The sequence below is a fragment of the Lepisosteus platostomus genome, chromosome 1, assembly GCF_059453375.1.
Source record: "Lepisosteus platostomus isolate fLepPlt1 chromosome 1, fLepPlt1.hap1, whole genome shotgun sequence".
NCBI lineage: Eukaryota > Metazoa > Chordata > Actinopteri > Semionotiformes > Lepisosteidae > Lepisosteus > Lepisosteus platostomus.
The window spans coordinates 69,143,463-69,155,653 of NC_142611.1; the positions used below are offsets into that span (position 1 = coordinate 69,143,463).

The following is a 12,191-nucleotide window of genomic DNA, read 5'->3' on the forward strand; positions in this document are numbered from 1 at the left end:
GGACACCAGCATCAACTACACGGGTGAATGGCTTGTTCCAGACTCCCCCACCTCTCTGTGTAAAGCCTCTGTTCTCAGCAGTAAATTAATCTTCCTGTAGAATGGTGTGCACTGAGTACCTTTGTTGACAAATGCATCAAAAGCCAGATAAATTTAAAAGCCTTTTTTATTCTTAAAGAAATGCAGTTTCCCCAATACATGTGGTACAAGCACACATTTTAAATTGACAAATGCATTGAATTACCATAACTGACCTAAAGCAGTGAAAGCTCTTTTCCCTATATGTCCAGTAAGATGGCTTTGCTGTGAAAGCTGAGCACCAGCATCCCTGTGAGACAACAGCCACCCCAGGAAGATATGTGCGTGAATCCTGTGAGTCAAAACCTTACTTCAGGCGCTAAACAAACCAGACTGTGTACAACTACAGTGCTCACAAGTGTTCGGAACCATTTTAAAAGACAGGCTAACTCTGGTTAAGAGTGTCAGTGGTTAATCTACTTCAAACTTTAAGAAAAGCACACGTCCCAGTTTAGGAAGCATCTGACTACAGTAAAAAGAAAGTGGAGCTTCTACCTGCCGAGAAGCTGGAAATACCAGCCTGCATGCTCCCACCCCAGCAGTGGCCATCGGCACACCCAGACCTTCCTCGGCTGCCATCGCCACCACAGCACACTCCCTGCACACACACGCTTCTCCCCGACCAGGCCCAACAGCACACAGGCTCAAAAACTGCAGCCGGTCAACAGGAGCCCTGAACAGGAACAGGATTTTTCCTGCTGTCCCTCTCCTCTTCAAGATCAAGCCTCTACGGAGTCACCTCCTGGGACTGGGACTCCCGAGATCCTTGGTGGAAACGAGTTATAACAAGAGGAAGCACTGGAGAAAGACCTAGATCCATTTTCCCCTTAGGTGCCACCACTACCATCCCTTCTTAAAAACAAACCGCATCAGATCAGAAGCAGGATTTAGACTGAAGCCTGAGAGGGTCATCGGAGATGTGAACAAACTGCAGGGCGCCTGTGGACCTGGGCCTTGGTCCGTGGAAGAATCATCCATCATACCAGGAATCAGAAGATCCAGGATCCCTAAATCCTCACTGATGGCTGCCCATTAAAATGAAGCTGGAGATGACAGTCCAGATTGACAAAGGCACTGGTATCTTCCTCCCCTGAAACGGTGAGTCTCAGGAGCCAGAGCAGCCGCCAGGACCACCCGGCTCCTGGAGACTGCTGGGTAATTTCAGACTGCCGTGACTTAGCTAACTTTATGGTTTATGCTGTGAGATTATGGAGCTCTGTGAAACATCAGCCCTCTACAGTAGTTAAAACGTCTATCTATATGTATCCTGTTTACAATGCACAGTAGTGAAGGTCTGTGTATTCTGCTTCTCGACATGGAACTGGAAATGTGTGGAAGTCTCACTTAAATCGTTTAAAATTTAAAAAAAAACTCTCTGCCAAGATTATACCAGCTAAAAGAGGTCCTTCTCCATGGGGGAGAGGCACAAAGACAGAGCCCATGTTGACTCAGACATGACAGAAATGAAATGGAAATTGATTGCCCTGGGAGAGGAGCTCCGCTCTGCTGTGCAGCCAGTCCTGGATTAATAAGAGCACTGAAACTGGCCTAGCTGCTCCAACTTGTGCAATTTGCATTTTCTGCAGCTCATCCTTCTCTGCCGACAGGTTTAGGAGACTGTGCAGGAATCGGAATTCTTGGATTCAGTGCTGTCTTTCCTGGTCAGGGATTCCAGGGATGAGTGGAGGGAATCAGCTGGAGGCTCCTCAGGAGGCCCTTCGGTCTGCAGGGGGGGCTCCAGGCTGCTCCGGGACCTGATTTGGGCTTTAGCTGCATCCTGGACTTCTGTAGCCACCTGCAGCCCCGGGAGCTGGGCCAGAGTCCTGTGGACCAGCTTCTGGAACTTCATCAGGGGGCTGTCTTCCCCCGCTGCAGACAGGGGGGGCGCACACTCCACTGCCTGGGCTTCCTCCTCACTCTGGGGGGGCAGAGTCTCCTGCTGGGCCCCCCGCTGCGGGGAAGTAGGGACCCCTGGCTCCGCTGCGGGCACCTCCTCCCCTCTCGAGAGAAATGAGGCTGAGACGCCCCCCGCATCGGTGGTTTCGGCCTCGTCCTCGGACGGTCCCGTTTCTGCCGAGCCCGAGGCCCCGTCTGGTTCACTGACCGGCTGGGAGACATTCTGCGCCTTCGCTGCCGCCGCCACCTCCTCCTCCTTCTCCTCCAGGCCCGCCTGCTCCTCTCCGGGCTTGACCAGGGGGCCAGCGGGCTCCGCAGGAACGGCCAGTTTCTCCTGGGGGGCAGAAGGCAGGTGGTCAGCTGGCGCCGTGAGCACAGAGCTCACCGCTCACGGCTGGCTGACAGTTCTGACTGCTGGGAAGGAAGGCTGATCTACTGTAATCCCCACATTGGAAAGATCTGAATATATAAAATACTATCTAAAAATAAGAAAACATTTATTAACTACATCTATAATAATTAAATCATATCTAAAATAGAGTAAACGTTTTTAACATGAATTTAGAGCCAATGCTGTCAATGAGGGTATGAAACCTTTCATTGTAAGACCGCCAAGCACAGACTCTTTAAAACCTGGTTCGGACAGATTTGCCATTCACATTAAAATGGCGTTGCAGGACTCCAGGATTAAAACGAAATACCCCAAATCCATTTTGTAACCGCTTCTTCCAATTTTGGGTTGGAAAGTAGCCGTAGCCTATCCCAGCAAGCACTGGGTGCAAGGCTGGATACACTCTGGACACAAACCCAACCCAGCGCGGGACACACACTCACAACAGGACTGATTTTCTCAGAAGCCAATTACACTACCACCTTGTCTTTCGACTGCGGGAGGAAACCCACATGAACACGGGGAGAACATACAAACTCCACACAGACAGCACCTCAGATCTGGAACTGCACCCAGGGCCCCAGCGCTGTGAGGCAGCAGTGCGAACCACTGTGCCACTGTCCTGCCCACAAACACAACATCCCAGTCTCCTAAAGCCACAAGACTTTCATCCACGAGATGCTCTCAGTTTGAACAATGCTTGTAATTCAGCAGCTTTCCTGTGAAGTACACTGTTGGGGAGGGGGTCTGCAGCCTTTTCAAAGCCACTTCAGGGCCAGCAATGACCACGCTGGCCAGAGAGGTGGGACTGAGCAGGAGCCCCAGACAGGCAGGCTGGGACGTCGGGCCACTCACCTCTCTGAGTCTCTGCACTTCCTGCGCCAGGATGTCCAGTTTGATCTCCAGCTGCGTCCTGGCCTGCCTCTCCCTCTCCAGCTCCTGAAAACGGACAGAAGAGTCAGTCACAGCCACACAAAGCCAGCGCAGGCTGAACCTGTAAGAAGAGAGAGGAGGCCATCCTCCCCATCTGGCCCGTCAGTAAGGCTGCTCGGACACCAGGCTCGTGTGACCTGCAGAGTCCAGTTTCACCTTGCTTCAGCTTTGCAGGCTGTATACCTGGTTACTGAGCTCATGATGCTTTGGCTCCATGTCAGATTCTCTCACTAAATATAAAACTGTCTGCATCAGCAATCACAATGCAGACACACTGTTCTTTACAAGTCCATACAAAGCAAAAGGACACATGCAGGTACAGTGATCTCTTGCAAAGAGCGTCCAAAGGATCCATTTGTCATTGGTGGGTCAGCACTAGGGGCTCTTCAGGACAGCAGCGGCTGTCTTCCTGCACTGTGCGTGCCGTGGCGTGTGGCGGAGGCTGGCATACCATCATGGCGTCGGTGCCCTCGCGCCGGGCTTCGGCCAGCAGCTCTTCCACCTCCCCCAGCGTTTCCCGTAGGCAGTCCACCTCGAACAGCAGCACCTCCCGCTGCAGCTCCAGGGCCCGGATGTCCTGCAGGGCTTCGTCATAGCTCTCCTGGAGGTCGGGCTGAGGGAGGCACAGGCATTGAGACACAGGGAGAGCAGAAAACAGCCCTCACCGGGACACTAAAACTGCCAAACAAAAACAGACCACCAAGCAGCAGACTGGGAGACGCTCCATGGCCAACACTCAGACAGCACACAGGCTGGCTGACGATACAGCACAGGCCGTCTTTAAACACTCAGACAGCACACAGGCCGGCTGACATTACAGCACAGGCCGTCTTTAAACACTCAGACAGCACACAGGCCGGCTGACAATACAACACAGGCCGTCTTTAAACACACAGACAGGACACAGGCCGGCTGACAATACAGCACAAGCCGTCTTTAAACACACAGACAGCACACAGGCCGGCTGACAATACAGCACAGGCCGTCTTTAAACACACAGACAGCACACAGGCCGGCTGACATTACAGCACAGGCCGTCTTTAAACACTCAGACAGCACACAGGCCGGCTGACAATACAACACAGGCCGTCTTTAAACACTCAGACAGCACACAGGCTGGCTGACAATACAGCACAGGCCATCTTTAAACACACAGACAGCACACAGGCCGGCTGACATTACAGCACAGACCATTTTTAAACACACAGACAAGACACACAGAAGGACAGGCAGGTCCCAAGAGCACGGGGACTAGACAACACAGCTTCACAGCCCACTGGCAGACTGACACATACATACAGTCTTCTCTCTGGTCCTCAGAGCAAGACGAGAGAGGCATTCTGTAGTTAGCTGCCTTCTTTCAACGAGCTCTGACAAAGTCTGGATTATTCTTCTATGTAATCAGCAAGACATAATTACCATCTCAGGATGCCCCATAATCAGATCCTCTTCAGACTGGCAGAAAGGAGAAAATACAAAATATATGAATGATCGTCACATTCCTGTGGAAGAAAGAGGGGTACACTCTTCTGAGAATTTAGGAGCCTGCTGGAGCAGACAAACGCAACACGCAAGACATTTTTTAGCACCGATACCGAGAGTCACTCTCGAGCCCTGAGTCAGTGAGGCTGCCTCCTTCTCACACTTTCTTCTGACGACACACCAGGAGAGATATCACACTGTCGCGAGCCGAGAGCAACCTGGGTGCTACTGAAGCTCTTGTGTTTTACGAGACTTCGGGTTAACTGCTTGTCCAGCAGCGCCCCGCACACACACTCCCGCGGCGCCCCACACACACACACACACTACCGCCGCACTCCGCACACACACACACTACCGCCGCACTCCGCACACACACACACTACCGCCGCACTCCGCACACACACACACACACACACACACACACTACCGCAGCACACGCACACGCACACGCACACGCACACGCACACGCACACGCACACGCACACGCACACGCAGTGGAAAGAAACGCTCTCAGTCTCACAGGGGCTGCAGGGCTCTTACCTGGGTCTCTGCTCTCTCCAGCTTCCGGCCAGAGCCCAGCTTGCTGTCGGCCTGGGGCAGGCGCCTGGCAGAGCCCTCGGTCTGGAAGAAAGGACAGCGAGAGCTCAGACACCCCGTCTCCTCCGGGCCCCACAATTCTCCTCTACACCCCACTGAGAGAGCGATCCCCGCCCTGACCAGAGCACACAGGGCAGCAGCAAGCTCACACTGTATTTAACCCTTACCTGACCAAGACGTCTCACTGGGGTACAGTGCTGGGACACCATACAGTACTGGGGTACTGCACAGCAAGGTCTCGACATTCGCACGGGTCAGTGCAGAGAATCATCACACATAGCCAAATTCATATCAAGTCCACCCCATACCATCACATAATAGTATGTGCGGTTAAAAGACATAAGTAGTCCTCCCTTATTATGATAATTAAAGTACTAAAGCACTACAGCTTTAACTGATCAACTAAAAGAAATAACAGTGATTCCCAAGTGATCAGTTAGAATAAACATGAATTGAGCCTGCACTCTCTCCCTCTGCGATTATCACGCCCCACTGTAACAGAACTGGCAGCAAAACTGTCAGGGAGCCTGTACAGTCGTCTCCAGCCTGTCATTCCCCACACAGCTGACACAGAACCTGGAGTGCTCATCACAGCGCGAAACCAAGACCACCTTGAGCTGCGGGATCTGGGTGCTGGGTACTGGGACAGGGCGCAGGGTGAGGCTGACTCGCCTCACGATCCAAGCCTGTCAGGCTGCCAATTTAAGAGTTGCGCTTGACAGCCTTCAGCTCCGTTTTTACTCGCTCTGATCTTCTTCCACACAAGACCCCTTCGGGCAGAACGATCACGAAGAAGCCAGTTTTACGAATGTTAAATTCACCTCGTCAGCAGCAGGGACTCGAAGCCCCAACCCAACTGGGTTTGGCTCAGTCACCAGACCGAGGGCTCACCCACACTAATGCTACGCCACCCCGAAAGTCCCTGCACCCTTGCAACAAAACGAACACGCACGTCACAAGATAAGACAGACAAAGGCGAGGCTGTCAGAGTGTGAGTTCACAGAGGAACATTTCTAAAGGAGCGATCACACCCTCTCCGCTCCGCGCGAGACGGGCAGGGAGCAGTAAACGACTCTCGACAAGCCAGAGGACTCGCACTGCGGCGCACGCCCAGCGACACGACTCGCTCCAGGCGGGCTGGCCTCCTGGGTGACCCAGACCCCCCATAAAGTGGGCGAGGGGGCCGCCGGAGTGGGGTTTCTGGGCTGGGGACCCTCGCCCCACTTTTCACATCACATCATTTCCACCCCAGTCGGAAGTTATTAATCACTAACAGCAGGCCGGCAGTGTGGGAGTGTCGATTTTCACAAAACCAGACTTGGGGGCGAAAACTCCATGCTTGGACAAGGCAGGGGTGCCTCCAGAAAAGGAAACAACGCTACTAACTGAGCATTTTCCACACAAATGCACTCACACCCTTCGCAAGAATGTCTCGCCCTTCTCCCACCAACCCTGAATTCCTGTTTGCGAACAGGGCAGGGGAAGGGCGATGGCCCAGCCTGAGTTCTGAGGAACCAGCGCCGGTGTGTGTGCAAGAGACACACAAATAAGCCCAGGGCAACACCTCTACCTGCCCTGCAGCAGATTCCTGAGCCCCTGCCAGTCCTACGGTCCAAACCCGCACTCACTGCGGAGCTCAGCTGTCTGCAGTCAGGTCTGAACCGTCCTCAACATGAGGGACGGGTGCACTGTGTCACTTTCCGTTCAGTACCTGACAGCCTGTTGCCTTGGATAAAGCAATTAGCTAAGCCATGGCCACACAAACAATGAGGCAGACTTGTCGGAGGTCTCGCTGACAGCTGCTACACCGTCACCAGGGCAGCACAATGTGAGAAGCAGTCAGACTGGAGGGGCCAGCCTGTCTGTCCCTCATCGCCCTGTTAGCAAGCATCACGGCACGGGAGCTACAGTGCCGACCACGCTGCTGGGGTCTGGGGCGCGGAGCTCTGGACCGGGGCGCGGGCTGGGGCGAGCTGCAGCCGGACACAGTCACTGCCGGCGCGAGTGAGCCGTGAAGTCATGGCGCCGGCTGGGCGATCGGGCTGCGAGGAGGGAATGCCCAGGCCTGTCTGGGCCGGAGTGGGACAGGGACGGGAGGCACCCGTAGGGACGTTGCTCTGGATATCGGTCCTCCCCGCGTGTCCCCACAGAGCTCAGTCTGGACTCTGACCTGCACCATGGAGTCTCTCCTGACCCTTCGTCCCAGACACAGGATTCAGGGTACGGAGCATCCTGGGCCGCCACCCAGAGCTGACCATCACTACGGCCGCCCTGCAGGGGTCAGATAATCGCTCGGCCACTTGAGCCACGTCAAACCCTCCCCTGCCCTGGAGACACACACCTGGGCACAGGGAGTCTGTCACAGTGCTGCTCACAGCAGTGCTGCGCTTGCAGAGGCGCCAGAACCGGGCCAGTCCCAGCTGTGGGCCAACAGCTCAGCCCAGCATTGGCCATGCCCACTGAGCTGGTGCACTCGGCTTCAGGCTGCCACCCTCCTGAGGAAAGCGAGTGTGCCGGAGCTCAGATGCTCATCCCGGCCACAAGCACAGCCCAGTCCCGTCGGGACCTTCCCCTTATCTGTGCTGGCTGAACAAGAACAGCAAACCCTCTCCCCCCACGACCGTGGGTGACAAACACCGCTAAATTAGGCGAAAAACAGGCAGGAGATAAGCCTGCTTTTCCCTAAACAGAGCCGAAGCGAAGCGAGCCGGCACCCTTATGGAAAAGCTGGGGCCAGGGCACGGGACAGATACGACACCCCCAAAGGGCAGCTGTGAACTCGGGACCCGCAAGCGCGCCGTGGGCTGTTTCCTATTACGGAAACGAACAGAGAAGCGAGACAACAAAACCCAAGAGCCGAGGGAGTCGAGTTCTGCCCCTACTTCCAGTAACACATCAAAGGACGCGCTACAAGTCTTGCACAAAAAAAAAGGAACTACTCAGTATTGCGAAAACTATTCTTCGTCGCCCCTCGTGATCCTTCTTTAATTACTGAGACAATACGCTGATTTTACCGTTTTTGTTATTTACGGTACCTTCGTTCGTCTTCAGCTAAGGGCAGTCTACAAACAAGAGCATCTGTGATTTTAACCGCGAATCTGTCATCCCAAGGACTTGAATCTGACGAATTATTAGGGAAACCCGAGACTTTGTTTCGAGAACAAACATTTCATTCCCAATTTTAAAAGGAAATCGCTGAATCAAAGCCACTAAACCGCATTCCCAGATACCCTGATGAAACCGACTCTTACTTTTATTAAAACGCGTATTAAGACTCATTTTCAACCCTCCCTCTTGTTAACTCCGTTCGCCAACGCCTTGAGGAGCGAGGCCGTGTGGTTAAGTTTACTAAACAACAGTTGGAGCTTGGTAAATGTTTTCATTCACACGCAAGGTTAAAACGCGTAGTAAATGTGTGTGTTTTTCCCCCTCACCTCTTTAATGATATGCCGCAAGGACTCATCCTCGCTCATTCCCTTGGATAAACCGCGTTTCCGAGGCGTCCCTGTTCTCTCCGTCCCGGCGGGCATGGCTGAAACAGGCGGGTACCCCTCAAAATCCCTCCAGAGCCGCCCAAGGAAGGCCCACGGTTCCGGCGCAGTACACAGGCAGTGAGGCTGCTACCTCTTCAGCAACACAAACAAGTCTCGCCCAGGCGGTGGGAGGAGGTTACCGAAGAGCAAAGCTGATGGGCTGGTCTAGTTGTTTCGCTCCTGACTTGAACGCTACATTACTCAGCGACGGGCGAGTCCTGCCTGGGGGTTGTCTCTCAACCCAGCCTCCATTTTCAACAACTGACATCTACAGTACCTGCATTGTAGCCCTTCGGTTACTCTACGAAACGCGACTCGATAATGTTTCGGTAGCTGGCGGTCTGCGACTTTGGAAAATCAATTCCTTTACGATATTAGGAGAGTAAATACTAAGAATGTATTTACTAAGCCTCAAGAGAGCTCAGCTCCTGTGCTGTATGTAGCACGCCCGTGGACAGTGATTGGGATATTGGGAAGAACACTATATCCCAATTTCAGCGAAGTTCCCTGCATCCCTCTGTGTAATGAAGTAGCTCCCGTTCTCGGTGTAAAATGCAAACTTCCTTAGAGTTTCCCCTGTTGCTTATTGAACAAATGAAATCCAAACTTGATAATGGGGGTGTACCGTTTTTTACATTTAAGAAAGGCATTTTCTAGACACCAGTCTAAGTGCTTCACAGGTAATGGGGACTCTCCTCCACCACCTGGATGATGCGACAGCAGCCAGAGTGCTCCAGTACCTCCCCACACACCAGCTCTCAGTGAGGAGGAGAACAGAGTGATGAAGCCAGTTCAGAGATGGGGATTATTAGGAGGCCTTGATTGGTAAAGGCCAGGGGGAAATTTGACCAGGATGCTGGGGTTACACCCCTACTCTTTTTGAGAAATGTCCTGGGTTTTTTAATGACCACTGAGAGTCTGGACCTCGGTTTTACATCTCATCCGAAGGACGGCGCCTTTTTACATTTTAGTGTCTCCATCCCAGTACTGGACCCATTAGGACCCACACAGATCGCAGGGTGAGCGCCCCCTGCTGGCCCCACTACTACCTCTTCCAGCTGCAGCCTTAGTGTTTCCCAGGAGGTCCAGGTACTGACGAGGGTCACACCTGCTGAGCTTCAGTGAGCTGCCAGTTATGAGTTGCAGGGTCTTGTAGACAGCTTATTATTGATTTCCTACTTGTATGTATGAAATGAATATACAGAGGTTCACTGATGACATAGTTCTTTATGTACTGTACATGCAAAATCCACATAACAAATATCCCATAAACTAAACTAATTTTACCGTGAGAAAAATATGAGACTGGCTTTCAAATACATGCCTCATATTGAATGTAAACATGATGCTCTGTAGGTGCTTGTATATGAAGAAGAAGGAGACATGAATGATCCTACTGTTGTAAATGGTGAAAATGGTAAATTTGCGTCTCGTTTTACATGTCTTGGGATTGCTATTGATTCAAATCCTATGTCCAAAAACACGTGAAAATGGTTGTAAACAGTCAAACGTAATCTCACGAACTTTGGATATATCCTAAAACAGCTAACTACAGATGCTTCAGGTGTGAGCAGAACAGCTGAAACGTTGTGTTCAGCATGGAATAAACCTATTCATTGTTCCTATGCAGCCTACGTGTGCTGAAGCAGCTACCCACCTGAACGTCTGTGAACTACAGATGCTGATAAGTTATACATGTATTATATACGCACTTGTATAACAAGTTGGTCACAGGTGGGAAAAACTATGCTCAGACCTCTGTTTACATTGTACAAGAAAACACTGAGGACAAGAAATCAACGCACCATCACCAGTATATAACAGAATGAAGAACTATAATAACTCATCTACTGTCATTTGATCATTTACATGTGCTTTGCAGATGCCTGCCTGTTTTTTATATTCATAAATAATCTTAGTCCCCCTCCTGTGAAATGTTTTATATCACTCTGGGTTTGACAGTCACAAACACAAGAGCCTCTGCTGGAGATGACTGGTACAGTATAGAGCCACTGAGTCCGGAAAGTCAGCATTTTCATCAAGAGCATCTGGATTCTGGAATACAATGCCATCTAGCATTAGACAATCATCTAATTTCATAACATTTAAAAAACATTTAGTGAAATCATGGCTTAAAGCAAATCAATCTTGTTATTGTTAATCTTCTGATGTCTCTTTTAATGACTAACATCCTCGCATTGATCTAGATAAACGATTTCCGTCTAATGTAACTTTCGAAAACTTTGATATATTTAATTTAACATGCCAGAATTTTGGTGCACTTTGTAATTTTGTGCTTTTATAATAAATAGAAAATAGACATAATTAAATCCTAAAACAGTACATTTTATGTTTATTACATGTCTATGTCTTGTAGTTTGCTGCTTGTGTTCAGCTTCAGAGCTGTGTGTGGAAAGGGAATTAGGGCTCCTGGTAGTTTTCTGTGTTTTCTCTCTAGCCTGTCAGTCCAGGACATTCCTGTAGGTCTGGGAGTGTTTGTGGTGACTCTTCCCTGGACTGACTCCAAGAAGAATTGCAGACACTGCTCTAAAGAAGGTGTTTCCTGCATGAAAGAGATCCACAGGTTGATAATGGGGCATTTTTCCTGTTGTAAATAAAACTAAACTCCTCTTGTCCGGCTTGTCAAGGTCTTCCTGGATTGAAGAAGTTAAACAGAAAGACAGTGCATCCATTCAGTTCACGGCTGCTGTCTAATTTCTTATCTAGGTGAATAACAGCTCACATGGAACAGCTGTTTTCTTGGGAAATTCATTTTTACATTGTTGACAGCTTAACACAGAACAAGTGTACAGTGTGTGGGGTGTAAATTCCTCACTTCCCCCCCACAGGTTCACATGTCGGACAGAGCGGACTGAGGGGTCACCTCCCCCTTGCTTGTCCATCTCGGGGTGACCCTCCTGGGTACAGCTGGGTGGACTGGAGCCCCTGAGATGAAGCACTGAGCAGAAGCCATCAACAGCAGCGTCTGTAGCAGAGGCTTGAACCCTCAACCTCCAGTAAGGAGTCCAGAGCCCTTAGCATTACTCCACACTGCCCTGTCTAGCAACGTTTTCCCGGCTTCAAAGCCTCTTGACACTGGGCACAACGCGATGAGCTAATATGTACTAAGGCGGGCTAAAAAGTGCTAAGGTAAGGATGCAATAAAAATCTATAATATCTGTATAAATAGGAAGCGATAACATTTATCTTATCTTAATTCACAACACTCTACAGCTGCTGTTTTGCCACTCCGAGCACATTTAAAAGCAGGCCGATGCTGT

The 12,191-nt window shown here is 51.0% G+C and overlaps 1 protein-coding gene across 1 annotated transcript; it reads right to left on the minus strand.

Annotated features, from left to right (window-relative positions):
* Positions 1 to 148: 148 nt before the first annotated feature.
* Positions 149 to 9,162, minus strand: LOC148678627 (uncharacterized). Its single transcript, XM_088635325.1, has 6 exons — positions 8,812 to 9,162; positions 5,321 to 5,401; positions 4,718 to 4,753; positions 3,750 to 3,911; positions 3,221 to 3,304; positions 149 to 2,308 (listed from the first exon to the last, which is right to left on the minus strand). Exons 1-6 carry the CDS (start codon positions 8,905 to 8,907, stop codon positions 1,688 to 1,690), a joined length of 1,080 nt encoding a protein of 359 aa, XP_088491451.1. The 5' UTR covers positions 8,908 to 9,162; the 3' UTR covers positions 149 to 1,687.
* Between the last annotated feature and the right edge of the window lie 3,029 nt (positions 9,163 to 12,191).